The sequence below is a fragment of the Panthera tigris genome, chromosome A2, assembly GCF_018350195.1.
Source record: "Panthera tigris isolate Pti1 chromosome A2, P.tigris_Pti1_mat1.1, whole genome shotgun sequence".
Classification (NCBI taxonomy): Eukaryota; Metazoa; Chordata; class Mammalia; order Carnivora; family Felidae; genus Panthera; species Panthera tigris.
The window spans coordinates 162218880-162241952 of NC_056661.1; the positions used below are offsets into that span (position 1 = coordinate 162218880).

Below are 23073 nucleotides of genomic sequence, written 5' to 3' on the forward strand. Positions count from 1 at the left end.
ACGGAGACACCTGCCAACCTAGTCCTCTAACTACTGCCTGGCAATTACACCTGCACACAGCTACCGCTCAGAAGGCTGTGCGTGCACACGCACACACACGCACACACACACGCACACACACACGCACCACGCCGTGGGGTTTCCCCGCCTACAGCACAGACTGGCAGAAAACCAGGCAAAGGGCAGCGTCCTACCGAAAAGGCCGTGGGGCTCCGACTGGCGCCTCTCCGTGCTCCGGTTTGGGTCCTTGTGTTTCTTGTTCCCCCTGAGACTGCCGAAGCGTTTCATGGGTAGCGGTGGCCACAGGAGCAGCAGCAGGTGACCATACCAAGGCCCGCAGAACCCGTGTCAGCACCAGATGGCGGGGGGCCGGGAGAGCCGCAGCATCGGCCGGCAGGTGTGGGCCACCCAGCAGCTCATGCGCCGAGAGCTTAGAGACGCGGCTTGTGCTCAAGCGACAGCCCGGGGCCCTCACCCCAGCACGGCACGGGTCGCTCTCGGGGCCGGCGGCCACGGGGCACGCAGGGCAAGCCCACTGCAGTCCTTCCCCGGAGGCTCGGAGAGAGAGCTCAGCCGTCCTCCCCGCCACACCTCCGGCCGCAGCGGTGGAGCGGCCCCTGTCCTTAAGTAGGCAAGACGCTGCCGCGGGTTTGTTTATGTAGTTGAGGTCAGCTGTGCGCTCAGACACTCCGGGACTTTTTGCTCCTTAAAATCAGAGAAGGAGGGAAGACTAAATAGGCAAACAGAGCCCAGGCTCGCCCGTCATGTGCAGATCCGCAGATGTCTCTTTAAAAAGACTGTAAAAGGAAACCGCCCTGTACAGACAATTCTTGGCCAGCGCACATTCCCATTATGACATGACATCACACAACTATTTTGATTCATGTGTTCCAGGGCTCCACGGGGTCAGGAGGCTCCGGCTGCTGCTCGGTGGAGAAGCCACAAGTCCCTGGGCTGGGAATCAGCTGAATCTATTTCAGCTCGATGAAAGATACAAGACCACCTGTGAGGTGGGGCGATGGGGCTGGGGGGAGGGGGGGCTCCGGAATTCAAGGGAAGGTTCTTCAGCAAATGCACAACTTGAGGCCCGGGCTTCTCAAGAACTGTGGCACGACAGAGCTTTTAGACAGAATCTAGTCCGTCCCCTTCCATCACAGACGGGGAAGTTGAGGCTCAGGAAGGTCCAAGGTCCTGTAGCTAACGGCAGAAGCAGGGCTAGAATTCTAATCTCCTTAACTCCTAAGGCAAACCCCGGTCTAATAAAACACAACAAAAAAACTTTCTATGTGTTGTGTGACTAAAAACCGCTGTAAAAAGCTAAGACAGAAAAGCAATTTTTATTTTTATAAAAATGTTTACTTATTTATCTGGGGAGAGGGAGGGAGGGGCAGAGAGGGAGGGAGAGAGAGAACCCCAAGCAGACTCCACGCTGTCAGCGTAGAGCCCGACACGGGGCTCGAACCCACGAACAGTGAGATCGCGACCTGAGCTGAAACCAAGAGTTGGATGCTTAACTGCCTGAGCCACCCAGGCATTCTGAAAAATAATTTTTAAATTTAAAAAATTCTTTTTCTTTCTTTCTTTTTTTTTTTTTTAGCTGATATCTACACTAGATTAAAGGGAAGGGACAGTATGTGCTACTAACCAGCTTCACGATCTTGAGACGTTACTTCCAATTTCTGGGCCTCAGTTTCCCCCTCTGTGAATCGCGACAAGACTCGATCCCATTAGGGTTTCATCTACTTCTAGAAGTCTACACTTCTAACGTCTGTTCAGTGTGCCTTTTCTTTCCTCCCGGGACTGATGGATAGAAGCAGTGATCAGATATTTGTGGCAAGGATGCATGAATGAACAAGCAAAATAGTTTTGCCCTCAAGGAATTTGCAAACGACAATGATAAACCATAAAGCAATAGTGACTGCATAAAAAAAAACAAAAAAACAAAGCTGGATGCATTCAACAGCGAGTGGCCAGCAAGGACAATGGGTGCCATCAACGCAAATGGCCAGAGGGGCAATTGCATGGCCCCGCTTGGAAGGGAGAGCTTGAGTTGGCCTGGAGGGCTGGAGGGTCTGGAGGAAAGGAGAGAGGCCAGGCCAGGCCAGCACAGCCTCCCCAAACAAGGCGCGAGACCCCCCCCTCCAGCTGGGGCCCCCAAGGCACGAGAGGATCATCTCTGTTGCTAAATATGGCAGTGCACACTCACTGTGATTAAACTCTGAAAAAGACTGAGTAGGTAGGTTTTTCCCACTGAGATTTCCTTTTTTTTTTTTTTTTTTTATCTTACCAATTCGGCTCCTCACAGAAGTCGAAATGTTCTCCTGATTGAAAAATAATAATAAAAAAAAAAAAACAGAGCAGGGGTGCCTGGCTGGCTCAGTCGGTGGAGCGTGCAACTCTTGATCTCAGGGTCGTGAGGTCGAGCCCCACGCTGGGTGTGTAGATTACTTGAAAAGAAAAAATAAATTGGGGCGCCTGGGTGGCTCAGTCGGTTAAGCCTCTGATGTCGGCTCAGGTCATGATCTCACGGTTCGTGGGTTCAAGCCCCCGCATCGGGCTCTGTGTTGGCAACTCGGAGCCCGGAGCCTGCTTCGGATTCTCTGCCTCCCTCTCTCTCTGCCCCTCCCCTGCTTGCACTCTGTCTCTCTCTCAAAAATAAATAAACGTTTAAAAAATTTTTAAATAAAATGGTAGTAATAACGCCTGCCCCACGGGACTGTGGGAAGGACAAAAGAAAATAATAACTGAGGTAGCCAGCACTCCAACCGCCATGGGGTAGGCGCTCGGCAAACAGGGTATATTATTTTACTGATTAAAATATAGTTCTTAGAGGACAAGAATGTCTTTGAATTATTCATAGCACTAATCCCCTCCATCAGCAACTGTCCTGTACATTTGGTAGAGGTTTAATCACCATTCGATGAGTGAGTGGCCACATAAACGAGGCACAGGACCATCGGGCATGCCACAGTCACTGTTTATGTTCCACACGAATTTGCACTCGCTCACTTGCAGTCGCTAAACTCTGAAATGTGATCGCTTGCTACGTTCTTTATCGTACGGTAGAAGAATGGTGTACTGGCTTAGACAAAAACTTTTCATTTTCCTTTTGACCAAATATGCTCCTTGGCTCTGAGCTGTCAGCACAGAGCCCGTGAATCCACGAACCGCGAGATCATGACCTGAGCCCAAGTTGGACGCTTAACCAACTGAGCCACCCAGGCGCTCCAATACCATTTTATTCAAAGACGAACAACCGAGTCAGAGAGGTGTCTTGACCCGGATCACACAACTAACAAGCTGGGAAAACCCACATTATCTGATTCCGAGATTTACGTCTTTGCCCTGTCCCGAACTTTGTCATACACGTGCACGAGAAAATTCACCACCAGTGAGACAAGGGTGTGGGCAGTGCCCTAGGCTGAATCTTACAGGCCACACAGGACCACAGCGGACTGGAGTGATTTGGAAATTTCTCTCTTCTCCCTTGCACTTTTTGATCATTAGGCTGGAGAACTTACAGGAGAAAGAGAGAAGGGTCACGTTTGAAAGACTCGATTCCCATCACCGTCCAGCCTGTGACACGGACCAGCCTGAGTCTGGGACACCTGGCTTGTCCCATGAGCGTGCCATGCTTTGGAAACACAACGCGGACCTGCTCGCCTCTCCCACAGATGCATGCAGGTTGCTGAGCAGAGAACCGGGGAGCCCTGTTGCTTTCTCTGCGCTGCAAGGCCGAGGCTGTGCTCAGCTCTGGGCTCCACACTGCCCGAGCTCGCTCAGCGGGAACGTCTGGTGCCTTGTAGAGGGGCTTAAAGGATGTGGCAAAGAAGAAAGAAGAAAAGCATTACCCAGATCATTCAGGGCTACTGTTCTGCTAATGAGACGGTGACAGAATATTCTGGAAAGAAATGGTGGAGTTGGTCTGATTCAGCAAAAACGGGTTTGGCCCAGCATAGCTCCCTGTCCTGGGGGATGGGTCCTGGAAAGCTTGGGATGGAAGGACCTGGGGAGCAAGTTTGAATGCAGCTTTCAGAAACTCTAGGTGACTTTAAGCATGACGGCCTTGACCCTTGACATGGACACAAATCCCCAAAGAGACCCTACCCACACCAACACGCACTTTTGACCTCACTCAAGATGTTCTTCCCAGGGTCAGTCTCACCCAGGGGCAGAGGAAAAGGCTGCTAGTGACATCGGATTTCCGAAACAGAAGCAGTGGTGTCCTGGGAAATGATGAGCAGGCACAAGTCTGGGGGGCAGGGGGACGACTGGTTTGTGGTCTGCACGTTCTGTGGTGCAAATGCCCCAACAGTGGTCCGTTTCCAGGCACCAGTGCGGCATGGACAGACTTGCAGAATTTCTGGAAGTGTAACAATTGGCTCACTCACCACTGGGGTCTTCCTGTTCAACTCACAGGCGCCTGAAATTCCTTAAACTGGGGACAGCGCTTTTTATTCCACAAACAGAGGTAGATGCCGGTGCTCTGGGAGAGGGGACGCGTGCACGCTGCTGGTTAAGGGACCAAGGACCCTTCCTTCGGCATGCTGGCCGGGGCTGGGAGAGACGCCCATTCACGGGAGCACTAAAAATGCTGCCTTCCTCACCATTTCCATCAGCTGACGGTCTCAAACAAACCAGGGCAAAACCCCTTTATGCCAGAGTGATTCAGGTAGTGGGAAGACGTTCCAATGGAAACCTTTCCAGATGGGATTTTTTTCTAAGGGAAGGATTGGAAAAAAAAAAAAGGGGGGGGGGAACTAGTGGCTTCCAAGATGACACTGTATTTTAAAGTTTTTTAGTTTTTTTAATGTTTTAATGTTTATTTTTGACACAGAGAGAGAGAGAGAGAGAGAGAGAGAGAGCGCACGCACATATGGGGAGGGGCAGAGGGAGAGGGAGACGCAGAATCCCAAGCAGGCTCCAGGCTCCGAGCTGTCAGCTCAGAGCCGGACGCGGGGCTCAAACCCACGAAGTGTGAGATCATGACCGGAGCCGAAGTCGGACGCTCAACAGACTGAGCCACACGGGCGCCCCTGGTGCTGTGTTTTAAAATATATTTTTTAAGGACCTGCGTCTTTCTAGATGGTACTTTACAAATCACTTGCTGGGGCTACACCCGGAAGCCTGGCATAGGACCAGGCAACTGGGGCAGAGGGGTTTTCGCACTTGGCCAAACAAGGCCTCCGGATCGCCACTGAGCGAGTTCTGGGAGGTCTGGTGGAAGTACGGGTCTTGCCAATTGTGTCGTTTATTTCTGTTGTTGCTGTCCTTCTAGGTTTTCGGCGACAAACCTACACCTGACAGCCAGAAAAATAAAAAGGTGCTGAAGGGTGCTTCCTGGAGACGGGGCACACCGTGAGCCTGCTTTGTTATTTTGTGTGTCTGTGTGTTTCTTCCCTCCGAAGCTGTACGGAACGCCTCTGGTCGTGGGAATCTTACCTGATGGGGGAAACAGAATCGTACCGAGCGGATGAGTTCTTCAGGCTGGCGCGTGGGCAGGGAGGTGGGCCCGGGAACAGAAGCCCGTTGTGCCCTGTGCCTTCGGTCACCCCAGGGGTGGCATATCCTGATCTGGGGGGCATCGACTGATGCCCTTGGAGGCAAGGGGGGCTGTGCTGACGGCTCCCTGCCCTCCGTCAGCCAAAGCTCTGCACTCGCCCTGCGGCCGCATTCTCAGGGTAGGGCTGAGGGCCACCGCATGACCACGGGGACTGGGTCTCTTTACCCCGATGTGTGCATTTTACTGGGCGGGCTGGTCTCTGCACATCTGAATATTGCACACCACTCAGAAGCCCGAGTGCGGAGGTGACAAGAGGCCCTGGGGGAGGCAGGGGAGGTGGAGAGGGGACATAGCGGGGGCCGCAGACAGGCCAGCAGGACCGTGCTCTCTCGCCACTGCTCCAGGAGGCCAGCAAACAGAAGCTCTCGCTCCTTCCCTGTGCCGGGCCGGCTGTCGCTCCGTGCAGGGAGCGTTACCACGTTCACAGAGTTCCGACGTGTAAGACCCCTCCGGTGACCCTCGTGGCCCCACAACGCAGGTAATAAGCCAGTTGAGTCGTTGGAAGCTCTCAGCTGGTGAGCCGGGAGGCCTTGTTCCCTCGGCCTGGGGGCAGGTGCCAAGACGTGAGGCACCCGTCGTGCCAATGACTTGGTCCCATTCCAGGCTGCCGGCGGTGGCCCCAAGCAGGACTTGTGCTCTCTCTGCAGCGGACACCATGGTTGATGCTGACCTCTGCTCGTCACCCCCCTACCCTGTACACACAGGGGTGCGGCAGCAGGGGGCCCTGAGGGGGTCCTCACAGGGCCGGGCAGTCCTTGGAATACCCACAGGAGTGATCCCCCCTCCCCCCCGAAGCCCACCTACCTCTGGATTTCCAATTACATTAAAATACAGTTTTTTAAAGGCCAAAACCCTTGTCACCGAAGCCACTTGGGTACTGGGTCCTGTGCAGCTGCGAACAATTCCCCGAAACGGCCACAAGGGGCCCGGATGAGAGAGCGTCTGAAGACCGCCCTCACTAAAGGCACTTCATGCCTTTTGGACGGGTTCCCACAGCCCAGATGGCACCCCTCGAGCGCGCCCTCTCGCCGGATGAGCTTCCCGTGCAGACAGCAGCAGCCAGGGGACGGGCCCGGCTGCCACCAGGGGCCCCACCCCGTTAAGGGCGCCTTCCATCGGAACAGAGCGTGTAGACCGTTCCCAAAGCACCGTGCTCAGGACTTCCCCCACCACGCTGGGAGGTAGGAGGCCAGCCCGCACGATCCGATTTAAGAAATAAAAAGAAACGGAGACTCCGAGAAAATGACGTGTCCAGGATCCTGCCAGAGGGTCAGGGGTGGGGCTGGGGGGCTAGACGCGGGGTCGCCGGGCCCCCCGTTCAGGGGCACTGAGGTCCTCAGGTCGCCTCTTCTCTGTCGGGATGTGGGAAGAGTAAATAAGGACACTTCAATGGGAAATTGACTCCGAACCCTTCGAGGATCATGTGACAGTACCTGAAAAGCACCCAGATCCCTTGAAGGGCCGTGAGCCAAACAAAATCCCATTATGTAAGAGGACAGCGGGTCCCCCCCTGGAGCCGAGCGGGAGCGGCTGCACATATTTGCTAACACCCTCCTGCTGGTTGCAAAATACTGGGTCGTGTTTCACGGAAAGTTCTAAAGGTCACCGTGGCACTTGACTCTGAGTGAGGCTGCCATGTCACCTCACCGGGGCCTTCCGTGTCCCCTCCCGGAGCTGCTGATGAGGCGGAGGCCCTGGAGAGCGACAGCCCCACCGTGACTCAGGCCCCCGTGCCTCCTGCCCGCCACCCCTCACCCCCGCCCCCACGAGCAGGAGTGTGGAGACTCCGGTGTGAGTGGAGTCCAACTTGATTTTTTGGGTAAAGACAAAAAATCTCTCAGCCTGAATAGTTCCACTCACACCAGTGACGTCAAAACCCGGTGACAACAGGAATGCCAACTTGAAAAATACGGGGGAGTACAGAAAAAGTGGAAAAAACAATGGCAGTAATTATTTTTAGCATGCCCAAGGGCAGCACCCAAAAGTATGAATCCCTAGATGTTCTTAAAGTCTTCAGGGGCATCGGGGGGCCTTGAGGGGGGGTCCTCATGGGGCCAGACCGTCCTTGGAATACCCACAGGAGCGATCTCCCCTGAGACCCACCTACCTCTAGATTTCCAATTACAGAGCCCCCTCCCCTCCACAGTGGGGGCCTTACCTAACCCTTCCTCGTGGTCCTTGCAGTCCCTGGGGGTCTCTCTGACAGGCCAAGGGCTGTGAAGGTGCCAGAGACCAGAGCGGCTCCTAATTGCAGCATTCAGAGGGGCCAGGGTGAGCCCAGAGCTCAAGGACTGAAGAGTAACAGCTCTCAAAAACTAGACTCCAAAGATTATAGAGGCCAAGCATCTGGATTTTCCATCTAGTTCTTTCTAGATGAATTATGTCTTGGAAAGGCCAAAGTGATAAAGGAACGTGCAAAACCCTTGGCAACTGGCAAGGGTCAAGACCTCATCAGCTCCCCCGTTTGGCCGGAGACAGAGAGTGGCCACCTAGGCCTTCAGCCCCTGGGGCGGCCAACCCTGGTTTCCATTTCCCAGAATCCGGGGCTCCTCAAAGTAGGTGACCCCAGCTGCTTTTCCACTCCCTTCATCTGGGTGAAGCCACTAGTTTAAAATACGACACCTGCGGGGCGCCTGGGGGGCTCAGTCGGTTGACCGTCTGACCTCCGCTCAGCTCGTGATCTCGCGGTTCGTGGGTTCGAGCCCCGCGTCGGGCTCTGTGCTGACAGCTCGGAGCCTGGAGCCTGCTCCGGATTCTGTGTCTCCCTTTCTCTGCCCCTCCCCTGCTCGTGCTCTCTCTCTCTCTCTAAAATAAAATAACATTAAAAAAAATTAAAATACGAGACGTGAGCTGAAGTCTGCCTTTCATTGATTTCGTGAAATATGTTATAAACAAGACGGTGAGCAGGAAGGCTGAAGATACCTTGGGTCAAACAAAGGCCCCTAAAGCAACGCAGGCTCACCTATCGGCATGCGGTTTTGAGCCATCTAGTTTAGTCTTCCACGTTCCGCCCATAAAAGAGACCGCAACACAACCCGAGCCCCCCGCACGGAAGTTTTGAGGGACTCAGACGAGATTAAATATCTTGAAAGCTGCAGAGCACTTCACAGGCGGGCAGGATCGTCTCACCCTTCAGGCAGCTCTGAGCGCTGGCTCAGACTCCGTGTGCCTCAAGGACATGGTGGGGAAAACCGCAGCAGCAAAGCCTCGGTGACGGAAGGGCACCTCCTTGGGCTGGCTGCCTGGGCTGTGCATCAGGGGACAGCGCCGGCCCGGCCTGGCCGGGCAGGTGTTGGGACGTGTGCTGGGAGGGGCTCGGCTGCGGTCCCCCCACCCGGTCTAGACCCAGAAGTCAGAAGTAATTGGGACAAAACCCTGCTCGTCAGCCCTAACCCTCAAAGCCCAGGCATTTCTTTTTTTCTTGAGCGAAGAACCAAGGGACGTTGCTCCTAATAATTTACTCTTTTTAACCACACACACAAAGAACGCTGGTTCTCGGCAGCACTTTGCGATGGGAGGGCAGGGGGCGCTATTCAGGGAAGAACACGGACTGCCGTGGAGCAGGTAGCTGGAACAAGAAAGGAGGTGCGGAGGGTAAGAAGAGGGCAGTCAGAAGCCCTCACGATCCAGAACCCAGTCCCTGTATCTCAGTGCCGGCCGGCTGGATATGCTGGCGTGCATCACGGGGCAATCTGGTGAGGACCCTAAATCATCTGCAGACGGTGACGTTGTATTTCGTATCTTTTGGATAAGAACGCTGCAAAGTGCATAATGCACCTAACACTTAAAAAGATGCATGGTTTTGGTGCTCAGTGGTTTAAGTTTCTAAATTTCTAAAAAATGTTTTAAAAGTTTATTTATTTTGAGAGAGACAGAGACAGCATGAGCAGGGGAGGGGCAGAGAGAGAGAGAGAGAGAGAGAGAGAGAGAGAGAGGGAGGGAGAGAGAGAATCCCAAGCAGGCTCCACGCTTTTAGTACAGAGCCCGATACAGGGCTCGAACTCATGAAATCGTGAGACCAGAACCTGAGTTGAAACTGAGAGTTGGACGCTTAACCGACTGAGCCACCAAGGCGCCCCCTGAGCCACACAGGCGTCTCGAGTGGTTTAAGTTTCAAACATCTAGAACGTTGACTTATGTGGCTGGTTCACTTCTTGATACTGACAAAATATAAAAAATGCCATTCTATAATTTAGATTGTTTGCTAATTCGGATTGGCCTTATCCCAAATTAGTCAGATGTTACTATACTCACTGACATCACTCACCTCAACTCCTTTCTTTTCCTGAAAATTTTTTAAAGTTTATTTATTTTTGAAAGAGAGAGTCAGTGTGAGTGGGGGAGGGGCAGAGAGAGAGAGAGAGAGAGAGAGAGAGAGAGAGAGGGGTGGGGGGAGAGAGAGAGAGAGTCCCAAGCAGGCTCCCATACTGCCAGCACAGAGCCTGATGCGGGGCTTGATCTCATGAAACCGTGAGATCATGACCTGAACCAAAATCAAGAGTCAGATGCCTAACTGACTGAGACCCCCAGGTGCCCCATCAACTCCCTTTCTAACTAAGGCATTATTCTAAGAGGGTGATAATGGCTCTTGGGGATGGCTACTACTATTTTTTATATATAAAGTGCAGATATACACATAGTACATAAATAATATATGGTACATCCGTTCTATTAAAGTTGCATGGGGGTGATGAGAAACAAATGTCTAAGAAACCTCTTTGTGGGGATGATTAAAAGAAAAGGTTGATTAATTTAAAAAAGGAAAGCAAAGGAAAATTGGAAGGGGCACCTGGGTGGCTTAGTCCGTTGAGCGTCCGACTTCGGCTCAGGTCATGATCCCACAGTTCATGGGTTGGAGCCCCGCATCGGGCTCTGTGCTGATGGCTCAGAGCCTGGAGCCTGCTTTGGATTCTCTCTCTCTCCCTCCCCTCTCTCTGCTTTGGATTCACCCTCTCTCCCTCTCTCTCTGCTCCTCCCCCTCTCTCACTCTGTCTCTCTCTCTCTCTCTCTCTCTCTCAAAAATAAATAAACATTAAAAAAAGAAGGGGAATTAGAAGATGTGGGGGAGTGAGTATTCATCGTCCACCACGATGAGACAGTATACAAGCTTTGACATTGATAAGCCATAAAATAGCTGAATATGTACACAATTTTAAAAGGTCACATTTGGGTTTGGGTGGAGTGGGATGGGAGATCACTGCCTTTCAGTATTTATCATTTTGAACTGGTTTTTTTTTTCCAATCATGTGATTGAAGGGCTTCACTGAAAACTAAAACGTAAAGAGGATAAAACAAAATGAAATACAAACAAGAAAATCTAGTAAATGGTGATCAGTATCTCCAGCAGGAAAAAGCAGCAAGGTGCATTCTCAGTAAATTGCTTCAGCGAAAGCTAAAAAAAAAAAAGAGAAGTGTTGAGAAACACCGTTGTGAGCAGCAGCGTGAAGAAAGATCACCTCCTGGCATGCATGCCATCTGGCTTTTATCTCTTATCGCTGGCCCAGAGGCGGGAGATTAGCTGGAAACATTATCCAGCCCTCCCCCAACGAGGAGAATGTGCTAATTCACCAATGTTCCAGAGGGTGGCTTCCTGCCCTTTAGAGGACTTGGTCGAGGGTCCTCGCAGGATCAGAGGGTAAGGAGGAACGTGGGAGGTTCTCCTCACAGAGGCCTAGGAGTCACAACAGCAGCACAGCAGCGTGTCTTTATAGATGTCCCCACCGAGCGGAAACGTTGGAAAGAAACTAGACCTACGGCAGTGGAGCAAGGGGGTCTGTGATAGAGTATGAAACTTAGAAATGATCCAGAGAATCTGCTGTCTTTGCTCTCCCCTCACTGGAGGCTTGAAGGGGATGGTCAGACCCTGAGTCAGCCTGTCATGACTTGGTGACAATGAGGCAGTCCCCTACTCCATCAGTCTGTCCTGCTGTCTCCTCACCCGGGAGAGAGTCGCTCCTCAGAATCAATGAGGTGTGGCCACTGGCACTTCTCTGCCGCTCCCCCCGCCCCAGCCCGCACTTCATTTCTAGTGTCCAGGTATTTTCGGTCATCAAAACTTTGCTGTCATCAAAAGTAGTAGTTTTTGTACAGCAAAGGACACGATCAAGGGGTGAGAAGGCAGCCCCCGGAAAGGGGGAAGAAATCCACAAAGGACGTGTCTGGTAAGTGTCTACCACCCAGAATGTCAAAAGAGCTTCTACAATCCAGCAACAAAAAGACAACCCAATGAAAAAAATGAGTAGACCTCGCCCCAAAGAAGAGACACAAATGGCCAACAAGTGCATGAGAAGATGCCCGATGTCCTTAGGGAACGGCAAGTCAAAGCCCCCGTCACCACCTCACAGCCACGAGGGCGGCCACAGTAACAAGGACGATGACCACAAGTGGAAAGGTGCAAGCGTTGGAGAGGATGTAGAGAAACTGGATGCCTCACACAATCCTGGTGGGAACACACAACGGTGCAGCCGCCGTGGGAAGACCGCCTGGCTATTCCTCACCAAGTTAAACAACGAAACGGCAAATGAGCTGGGAACTCCACGCCTAGGTCTCTATCCAAAACAATTGAAAACAGGTGTTCAGACATGAACTTGGACGTGAATGCTCATAGCAGCGTCGTTCACAGCGGCCACAAGGCGGAAACCACCCGAAGCGTCCATGGACAAACAAGACGTGGTCTGTCCGTACAATGGGACATTATTCATCCACAGAAAAGAATGAAGCTCTGATACCTGCTACGTCATGGATGAACCTTTAAAACAGTATGCCCCGTGGAAGAGGCCAGACACAGAAGGTTACGTTTTGTATGATTCTACTTACGCAGAGTGTGCAGAAAAAGAAAATCCAAAGAGACAGAACATAGATGGGTGTTGCCCGAGCTGGGGGGCGGGGTGGGGGGTGGAGGTTGGGAGTAGTGGGTATTAGGTTTCCATGCGGGGCGATGAAAAAGTTCTGAAACTAGGTGGTGGTGAAGGTCACACGGCAACGTGAACGGACTTAATGCCTCTGAACGGTACGCTTTAAAGTGATTAAGAAGGCAAATGATACGTTGTGTGTATTTTACCACACAAAAAAGAGTCAAGCCATGTGGATACTAGAGGAAAATATTTGTGAATTCCTCGACAAACTGGATTTGGGGGAAGGCTTTGTATTGATGTCTAAGTGCTTTTACTACCGTCCAAGGGCCATTTCCGTGTCTCTTGAGAACCCTCTATTCGTCCATACAATGGGACGGTTGTATGGGACGGCTGCCATATTGGCTCAACGATATCATCTGTGTATTTTTTTCTACAGCCACATAGCACTCTGCTGTGTGGATGTACTTTCTTTCTTGGATCCACCTGCTCTCCTAGATGTGAGCATATCTCCAGTGTGTCTGCTCAGAGGACCTAAAAGCAGCGATGCTCCAATAGCCCTGAGCACATTTAGCGCCTAGATCCTATTTCTAAATACTACTGGCCACTGGACGTAATGAGGGCTCTTTGGAGAAATGGCTGATTCCAGGCCAGGGCAGGGAAAGGACATGATGAGGCTCGAACACTTTGCTGCACCAGCAAGTAAGGCAGTGTTTCTGCCACAACAATGGGGACGGTCACAGGAAACAGGGACCTGCCTGAGGGGCTCCTGCTGGCCAAGTCCGGGACAACTCAAACATCAAAATATGATCGTGACAAACCAAATTGTTGACTGAAACAGGAATCTGTGAGTACATACATACATATATGTCCACACACACACACACACACACACACAGAAAAGGAGATTTCCTTCCTGAGTGCAATTCCAATCAATCGACATAGAATTAGTGATAAAATCAGACCATATCACCTTTTGGCCACCACCCTGGTCATAATTCAGGCAAGGCTAGTCAACTGGTGCTAAAACTAGCAAATGAAGAGGCGTCCGGGTGGCTCAGTCCGTTAAGCGGCTGACTTCGGCTCAGGTCACGATCTCACCGCTCATGAGTTCGAGCCCCGCGTCGGGCTCTGTGCTGACAGCTCAGGGCCTGGAGCCTGCTTCAGATTCTGGGTCTCCCTCTTTCTCTGAACCTCCCCTGCTCGTTCTCTCTCCCTCTCTCTCTCTCTCTCTCAAAAATAAACATTAAAAATAAAATAAAAACCTAGCAAGTGGAAGTTTGGTGATGAAGAAGATATTTACAGAACTCCCCAAATCACTCCCCATGAAATATTTATTGCTTACAAAGGGAAAGATAATAATTTAAAAAAAGGTTCACTTATTTTTGAGAGAGAGCGAGCGAGCATGAGTAGGGATGGGGCAGAGAGAGAGAAAGAGAGAGGGAGACAGAGATTCCCCAGCAGGCTCCATGCTGTCAGCAGAGAGCCTGACGTAGGGCTTGAACTCATGAACCATGAGATCATGACCTGAGCCGAAGTCAGACGTTTAACTGGCCACCCAGGTGCCCCCCCAAATAGTAACTTAATTAGGATCTTACTGTGGCCGACGCTTCCCTTAACCAAGTGATTAGTAAGCATCAGCAGGGACGGGTCAGAGTGACATCACCTGCTTCCCACTGTGATGCCGGGACAGGACACGAGACACGGACACTGCCCGACCAGGGAACCCGCATCTAGGCGTAAGGACGTGTCAGGCCAACCCCACGTGAAGCGGTCTACACAATGAACAGCTTGTGGTCTTGGAAAAGGCTGAGATGGTGAAAGACAAGACAGAGGGTTGCTCCGGATGAAGACAGTCGGAGGAGAAAGGAGAATCAAATGCAATGCTTCACTGGGGGTTTCCTCCTCCAAAAGATGTTATTGAGATAATTTGTGAATGGTGAATAAAGCGTGCACTTTAGCGAATACTACCGGATGAACGTCAATTTCCCGATTTTGATAAGTAAACTCTACTTTGGAGAATGTGCTCATTTGAATGAAATACGCTCTGAAGTATTTAGGGGTAAAGGGACACTATGCCTGCAGCTTATTCTCGATGGTTCAGATTTCATACAAACACGTGCACAAATATTTACATATTCGGTGGGGGGCGGGCGGTGGGATACAAGCCAATGTGCTAAAATGTTTGCGCCGGGGAATCGGGACGAAGGGTACGTGAGAATTCTCTGTACTATGTTTGCAACTTTTCTGTAAGTCTGAAATTGCCAACATGAAATGTTATTTTCACCGAGGAATTAAGAAAGCAGCGCGGCCAGAACGCAGGGTCCATTAGCCTCTCCCCCCCACCGTGGCCCACCATCACGGTTCTCCGAGGGAAAGGAGATTCTTCTGGAAACCTCCCCTTGCCTTTGCCCAAAGCACAGCAACCTCCCCTTATAATAATAACCCGGCAGCCCAGCCCAGGCTGGCGCCCTCACTGGCACCTTTCAGGGACACCTGCATGATCGCCAGCAGAGGGCGCTCTCCCAGGGGACCCACGCTAGGTGCCAGGCCACATAGCTCTGCAATGTGCTGGCTGAACTTTTCAGGAAACTTGGATGCCACGCATACTTTTCCTTTCTTTGTGGGTAGGCAAGATGAGTCACGTTTTTCTGAAGTCGGCTCGGCCCCAGGATTCAGTCTCACCAGCTGCCCCGATCCAGAAAGCTCCAGCAGTGGCTGGTGAGCCCTGCCCTGGCTTTGGCTGAGCCAGGGCGGCTGGGTGGGGAGGGGGGAGGGCGGACTGAGGATGGGATGCAGGGCGCAGGAGCACAGCCAAGCCAGGGAAAGCCTTATTTAGCCAGGCGCAGCGTAAAACAGACCCGAGACGGGAACTGGCACGCAGGACTCGTATTTGGGGATCAACACCCGCCAGGAGGAAAGCAAGGAGGCAGGCTTGGGCCTCACGTGACACTGAGAGGCCACGCAGACCCGGTGAGGCCCCTACAGAGAGTTCGGGAGCTGGGACGACCCCTCAGAGCTGCCCTGAGGGGGGCAAGGGGGCCAGCCCTCCACAGCCATGCCCTGCCCAGCTGTCAGGTGCAGTCCTGCTTCGGAAGGGGGGCGACGCTGTGGGGAGGGGCGGGGGGCTCTCCGTCGTCGTCGCAGCCAGCAGCGTGGGGACCGAGCCCCCTCACTTCTGAAGGGGAAACCGGGAGGTACCGCAGGGTGTCTGTCCATCACTGGGACCCACGGTGGCGGAGGCCAGGTGGGCTGGCCATGAGATGAGCTCAGAGCCAGCCAAGGGCCAGGGTGTGGACGACGCGGCGAGACCGGATTTGCGGGATGGAGAAGGGGGTGAGACGGGGACGCCTGAGGCGGGGGGGGGGGGGGGGGGGGGGCTCAGTCGGTTCCTGCTGGCCGCCTGCTTTTATAAATAAAGATTTATTGGAACGCGGTTTACATTTTGTCTGTGGCTTCGTGTCTACAAGAGGCGTGGGGTGGCCCACAAAGCCTAAAATATTTGCCACGTGGCCTTGCACGGAACACATGCGTCTCCACCCGACGCCGGCCCTGCCTAACCGTGTGCCCACGACCCTGCGCGTGCCGCTCGGGCTCCGGTCACGTCCCTGTGCCTACCACGGGAAGGAAGGGCCACGCAGATGAAGCGTGCAAAGGACGAGCTGCCGGGTGTGAGAAGAGCGCGTGTGGGAGGAAAGAAAATCAGGTCCCGGAGGCCAGAGGCGGGGGCGAGAGGGGCAGCTGGAATTTGGGGGCGAGCGAATAAGGTGATTGGGGGTCGGGGTGGGGGAGCGGCCAGCGTCTGCCTGCTCCGGAGCGTGGCTGGGAAGGGAGAGCCTCAGGGCCCCTCGAGGCACGTTGGAGGGCCAAGTTCCCCTGCTGGCCGCCCCCCCTCCCCAGGCCTCTTGCCGCTGAGGCATGGGCACCAGCTGCACAGGTCCTGGGATGTCCCCTGAGAGCGAGGTGCAAAACCGGCACGCAAATGATGCCCAGGGAGCGATCGGCAAACACGGGAATCTGCACACGGGGAAGCACATATCAAGGACATCCTGGAGCTGACTCCTGTCAATGGAGGTGACACTGAAGTTTCCCTAAGACCCTCTCGGCTTCCTGTCACCACAAGGCTGGGGGGGGGGGGCGCGGGGAGGGATATGCCTGGATGCATCAGCCACACCCAGGGGCAGAGCACAGCACCCAGGGCTCACCGTCGCAGGGTGGCGTCCACTCAGGGGCTGGCACCTTGCTGTGGGTTCTCACTCGCGCTCCTAGAGGGTCCCCTGCTCTGCTGGGCACACAGGGACCTGTCCCTGCAGCCGTGACACCCAGGCTCCTTTCTCAGCTGGCTTCTGGCCCTGGGTGGCATCTCTGACCGTGGCCGCTCCCCATCCATCCAGGCAGACCAACCGCCAACCGCGGCTCCCGGTTCCAGCCCCGACCCTGCCCCGGGGCTGCGCTCCTCCGTGCACCTCTCCGACCCGGGAAAGGCACAGGCTTCGTGCTCATCTCTGGTTTGCCTCCCTGAGTCCCGCTTAGCTTCTCAGCAACCTTCTCCCTCACCTTTATAACCACACAGCCATTAAGTTCTGGCTGTTTTAAACACACGGATAGTTCGGTCGCACAGGTAGCCGACTGACCTGTAACGAGACCAGATTCCTCAAGAGAACGGAAGACCGAGAACGGTCGGTACAGACGTCCTGCACAGAAGCCAGCCTCGAGTTCCAGACCCAAGTGCTGGGGGACGAAAGTCACTCTCTCGGACCCCTGTGCGCGCGGGCACGCTCACAGGCTGGCGGGCCGCCTGGCGTTGGCCGGCTCCGAGGGTAAGGCGAGGCAGGGGGTTCTCGGCACCGGGAAGCCCTTGGCATGTGAATCAGAGGCTCGAGGCTCTAAAGTTCATTCCTTCGCACACAGTACAAAACCTCTGGCATTTTACGGGAAAACAAACTCTTATTTGAAAAATCAACTCAAGTTGCCGGCAGAGAAAGGAGAAGCTGTCTGTGATCCAAGATAGACATGGTGTGAAAGGACCAGGAGTTTTCCAAGTTAAATAAACTCCTCTGGAAAGCTCATGCGAATTTCAAACGGCTGGCAGGGCACCCTTTGATTCGGATCCACAGACAAGGAGCCGGGTTGACGGAACTGAGACGTAACCTATTCCGGGAGGACAGTCACCCGTGGCGGGATTTTGGTATTTCGGCTTAACGACCCACCGAAAATTAACTTTATTTGGGGTGTTCAAAGTCCACGTGGCCTCGGTCGCAGCGGTGAGCCGGTCCTGGAGAGTTCGAATGTCTACCACGGCTCGTCTCTGGCAAAGCCCCTGGAAGTTCCCAGCCAGACCCACTTTGCAAGCGTTCCACAGCCTTCCTGCGCTTCATGACCAGCGAGGGTGGTATCTTCTGAAGCGCACCCCCCCCGGCCGCGCCCCCTCCCCCCCCCCCATGAAACCAGCCGTGTGGGTCAGAGAAAGCAGGCTTTTAGAACAAACGGGCATCGAATTGGAAATAGAGGGCAGAGGCCAGGGTCGACGCTGGAGAAAAACATGCATGTTCTGGATTACCGCATACGACGTGTCTCTTGCTGGGGGTCACCGTCAAAGACATCCCAATCCATGCAGCCTGGGATGAAGCTTCTGGCCTCGCCTTCACGCCCCGTGCGGTAAGTTCCTCCCACTGGGCCGCCGCACACTCCCTGGGTCCCGGGATCTGCCCTCCACCTTTTCCTCTTTGCCCGTCCTCCAGATGCCACGGTCGTGACCTTGAGTCGCCGTCAGCGTAATGAGAGTAGGTGGCTGCCCAGGTCAGCGATTTTCAATGTGTTTTTCTGGTAGGACAAAGATAACGTTCCAGGGCCCGGGTGGCGGGGGGTTGGGGGGGGGAGCGCTGACTTCCCTCCATAGCCGTCACTCAGTGTAGACCAGTGCCCACGTACGACGAGATACCATTTCTTGCTCAGTGGGGGCCAGCTGCCAAAATGCCACCCCAATGTCTGAGACCCCGAGAGCCATCACTGCACGACCGTGGGGTTCTGAAGAGACAACTGCTTCCGAAACGTCTGGCAGGAACTCCTCCTCACTCATACACTAAATGTGCCAACCGCGCCCGAAATTCGGGAACTTTCACTTCTGTCACGTACATGCTGGTTTGAATGCCTGTGTCAGACCTGTCCCTGCAAGCTGGTCTTGGTCTGGGGTGGCGGGGGGGAGGGTAAGGCATTGTCGCCCTCGGAGCCAGGAGCCCCCAAGGGGAAGAAGACAGAAAAGGGAGCCCCGGGGGACCCCAAATGACTTTCCCCTTTACAGTGTGATGGGGACCAGCCCTTTTCCTGCAGGTTACGGCAGCTTTTCATCCTTCCTCTAGATACATCTGCTTACCCACCTGCGCCCTCCGCCCAGACCCCCGTGCTCTCCTCAGGGAGGACCACAGTCAGAGGCCTCGGGGGGGGGGGGGGGCACTGTGTTGCTTAAGGCTCTGCCTTAAGCGCGTGGACCTGGAAGAGCGTGGGGGAAAGTAAGAGGCAAGCGAGTGGAACACGAAACACACGATCTTCCGGAAGACAGAAGGTACCCGAAGCGGATCGGAGGGGAACACGGAGCGCGCAGATACTTAAAATAACGGTTGTATTTCTGAGCTCTGGCGGACTGCTCACGGCAAGCCTGATCTTAAGGTACGGCTTTCTGGAGACGGCAGGGTTGGAGGACGTCTCAAAGGAGGCGGGAGGCCACCAAGACGGATCTCCGGGTCTACGCCGGCGGCTCCCAGCTGGTCCCCCCCGACCCTCCCTGCCCAGTAGCCGGCTAATTCCTCCAGAGAGCAGGACATTCGCTGAACAACGCGTGCTGACGATCGCTCAGCGAAAACCTGGAGTCCTGCCCTGGCCTGCAAGGCCCCCGCCCCGCCTCGCGGACCTCACCAGCGTCTCCCTCCTCGCTCAGTTCTAGCCACACCGGCACAAGGCTCGGCAGGTGCCCCCGCTCAGGACCCCTGCGCCGGTCCTCCCTCTGCGGGTGCACCTGCCCACGCGCCCACCCGGCTGGTTGGCTCCCCGGTTCTATCCCACCCTTGCTCGATGCCTCCGTTTCCCATGGCCCAACACGGAACAGCAGCCTCCAACCCCCATCCATACGTCTCCTTTTCTCTCCTCCCTAGAACGTAATCCCCACAAGGGCAGGAGCTCACTTCCTGCTGGCTGTGTCCCGGGTGCCTGGCACGTAGCGGGTTCTCATTAAATACCGACTGAGCAAATGTAGTCAAAGTGAAATGATCCCCCCCCCTTCAACCCCCTCTTAAAAGGCCTGGTGGGGGCTGGTCAGGCGTGAGGTCCACCCGTCTGCTCGGGGACATCAGCTTTCTTCTGTGTGGGCTGTGCATTTGAAGGTAGACTTCCCAAGCTGGAAAAACCAGGCAGGGACAGCGAGCGAGTCCTGCCTCTGTCCTCTAGGCAGAGCCAACCGGCTGGGGCATAAGGCTCAGCACGTGAGGCTGTATCGCCCCCTAGTGGTCACTCGGCCACAAAGCCAGAAAAACCCCAGAAGCGTGCGGTGCCCGATGGGGGGCTGTTAATGGAACCCGGATCTGCTCTCTCACCCCCACATTTTTCTATGGAAAATCAGGTTCAAACGAGCATTCAGAATATGGAGGCAAAAGGGGGACACATAGTAAACCCGTCTTGTCTTGAACGCAGGAGAGATTTAATACGGATGGCCTTCACTCGGCTCTGTGGTTCGAGGTCGACCGGCAGCCCTGGGACTTTGGACCCACGGCGGCCATCCCTTCAGAGCCTCTCAAGTCATTGAACACAACGTAGGAACTTTTCAAAAGTAAACTTTTTTTTTTTCTTTTTTTAAGGAAACAGTGGGAGGAATGACATATAGAAAAAGTGAGTTTACAGAAGGCAGAACTCTAACAACCAGACCTGGCCCAAAGTCGGCCCGATAAGCTTGTTTGGTTATCTACTTTGCTGAGGGTGAGTTTGGGAGGAAAAAAACAAAAAGGCTGGGAACTGACATTTTTGTGACGCTTTTGCTCACCTACACTGGGCACTTCCCCTATCTTAAGACTTCTGCACTGCTCTCTGCTGGCTCAGTCATGGTCACGTTATGGGACTTCTCCTTCCCTCACCATCCTCCACAAAACAGCACCCCCATCTGCCTCTGTACCCTGCTCTAGTTTTCTTCATAGCACAGGGGGAAATTAAAGACTGTGCTCCAGTTCTCCTCCCGCCCCCAGCCTTCCATCTGGAATATTCCCAATTTTCCAGCATTGCTCTGGTTGCCATCCGGATGAATCTCACCTCTGTTACCAAAGAGACATGTATCAGTCAGGATCCTTTACTGGCCTATACCGGAAAAACATAACTTAAAAGACACTAAACTACAAGGACATGTGTCATCTAGAATGCTAAGCTCAGTGATGTAAGAGGATTACGTTCCCACCTTCTTGTTCCGCCATCTTGCATGTTGGCTATGGTCACAAGATGGCCACCGTGGCTGGAAACCACAAAGTAAGGAGAGGGAATTAGTTCTCGTGTGTCTCTTTTTTGTTGGGGGAGGTACGTCTTCTTTGATTCCTCACAGAGTTCTCCTTACATTTTGTTGGCAAGACCTAGGTCCCGGTTCACCCTCCAGGCCAGTGGCCCCGAAGCCAGGCACTTCCCCAATGGGAAAGGGATAATTCCAACTGAATCAGACCAATGGGAGGTCCTGCTCTGGGGCTGGGCCCCGAATAAAACCAGGCTCCGTGCAGAAGAAAGGGGAGGGGCAGCTGTCAGACGGGTTATCAGAGTCCGCCAACACGTGGTAGGGACAGGCCATGCACTGGAACTTTGGAGAAGGAGGGACCAGCGGACAGGGGGCAGAAAAGACAAGAGAAAGGGGCTGCACGTAGTAGCCGAGGGCAGCATGGCCGCCTTCTGAGTCTCCAGAGCTCGAGACGATCTCGGCAACAGGCAGGAAAACATTTCTCAGAACGTGCCTAATAGAGGAAGGGGGCTCAGCTATCTGACAGTATTTACACAGATGTGTGCACACGCTCTAACATATATATGTATGTGTAAGGACCAAAGAGGTGCAGAAGAGACTGTATCGTGGCTCTTCAGGGCCCCAGGGAGGAGCCACCACTGAGAGGCAGGGGTAATTCAGTGAAGTCAGAGGGGCGGCCTGGTTCTTCTCAGGAGCAAAATCCGGGAGTCCTCAGGACAGGGACGGGTCACACTGTGCTCAGCACCTGCCGCGTTCAGACCAGACGAGCTCACGCACACCGACGTCACTACCAAGCCTTGGGACCCAGAACAAGTCACTTTTGTCAGGGATTAGCAGCCGTCTTGCAGACCTGACCTTGAGCCTGAGCTCAGAGCTCACTGATAAACGCCGTGGCAGCCACCTGCAGAAACGTGCTTCGCGGTGCGAACAGGAGGTCCCCACCCGTGGCAGCGCAAGTCCCCGAACAACCCGGAGGGACCCAGATGGCCTCGGAGGGGGTGAAGGCAGTACTGGGGAGACAGACAGCCTTGTCGGGGCCACGAGGACAAACGGAGGCGTCCCCCAAGCACAAGCCCAGCAGTCTAATGGAGAACAGAAGCCGACACCAGCGAGGGACACGGGCTCACGTCCCTGGCCTGTCACAACCCGCCGGCGTATTGACATTGGCTCCTTGCCTCTCAGCCTATAAATGCGCTCATCTCTCCTATCTTAAAATAGGCCAATCCAAAACTTCCATTAACGCCAAGCCACCCACTCACTCCCAGTCTACCTTCACGCCTCAGGATCGGCTCAGGGGGGCCCCAGCAAGAAATGAGCCCAGGTTCTCAGTGGTTCCACGTGAGAAGGGTTTCTCTTGCTCGCATCTCCGTCCCGCCCAGGAAGGCGGCTGGCCCCGCTGCCCTCCCCACTGAGCCACCGGATCCGGGCCCCCAGCCTCCGACACCCTCAGCACCCGGCTGTCTTCGCCTCCAGCCTTGTAGACGCACACGGGCAGGAAGTGATGTCCTGTCCCCGACTTTGGTGGAAACCCCTTCACGTGCAGGGAGGGGCCGGGAGGAGTAGAGGAGCTCACGTCGCCTTTGGGCACCAGGTATCTGCCGCCCCTCCCTCCCCTCCCCTTCCCTTCTGACCCAAACTCCTTGAAAGAAGCCATCTCTGTCTCAGTCCTCGGCCCGGTAACACGCTCTCCTTCCTTCCCCCGCTACTCAAACTGCCCTCTTGGAAAGTCGCAGTGACAAAGCACATCAGGAACGTATTGCCTAGGGGCGCCTGGGGGCTCAGTCGGTTAAGCCCCGACTTCCGCTCAGGTCATGATCTCACGGTTCGTGGGTTTGAGCCCCACATCGGGCTCTGTGCTGAAGGCTCAGAGCCTGGAGCCTGCTTCGGATTCTGCGTCTCCCTCTCTTTCTCTCTCAAAAATAAATAAACGTGAAAAAATAATAATAATAAATGTATTGCCTCGCAGTCTGCAGGTTCAAAGTCTGAAACTGAGGTATCAGCAGCTCCCCCCGAAAAGGCGCCAGATCCTTCCTTGCCTCTTCCAGCTTCCGGTGCTGCTGGCAACCCCTGGCATCCCTCAGCTTCTAGAACCACCCCACCGGTCTCTGTCTTTGTCACGTGGCTTCACCCCGCGTGCCCGTCTTCTTACAAAACACAAGTCATGTTGGATTTGGTGCCCA

At 54.2% G+C, this 23073-nt stretch overlaps 1 protein-coding gene and 1 long non-coding RNA gene across 9 annotated transcripts in view; one reads left to right on the forward strand and one right to left on the reverse strand.

The window, feature by feature from the left end:
* PRKAG2 (protein kinase AMP-activated non-catalytic subunit gamma 2) overlaps positions 1–23073 on the reverse strand; it is a 257901-nt gene that overhangs the window by 146441 nt on the left and 88387 nt on the right. For 2 of the 8 annotated variants that reach the window (XM_042975715.1, XM_042975714.1), the window contains exon 1: positions 195–740. The exons of the other annotated variants lie outside the window; for them this stretch is intronic. In XM_042975715.1, coding sequence (XP_042831649.1) covers positions 195–288 — 94 coding nt within the window. In that variant the 5' untranslated portion in view covers positions 289–740. Of the gene's footprint in view, positions 1–194; positions 741–23073 lie in introns of those variants that run through there. 8 annotated transcript variants of the gene reach the window in all.
* On the forward strand, positions 884–5339 carry LOC122235773. The gene is made up of 3 exons (XR_006213805.1): positions 884–1010; positions 1598–2236; positions 5279–5339. It is a non-coding gene; the product is annotated as an uncharacterized LOC122235773 (long non-coding RNA).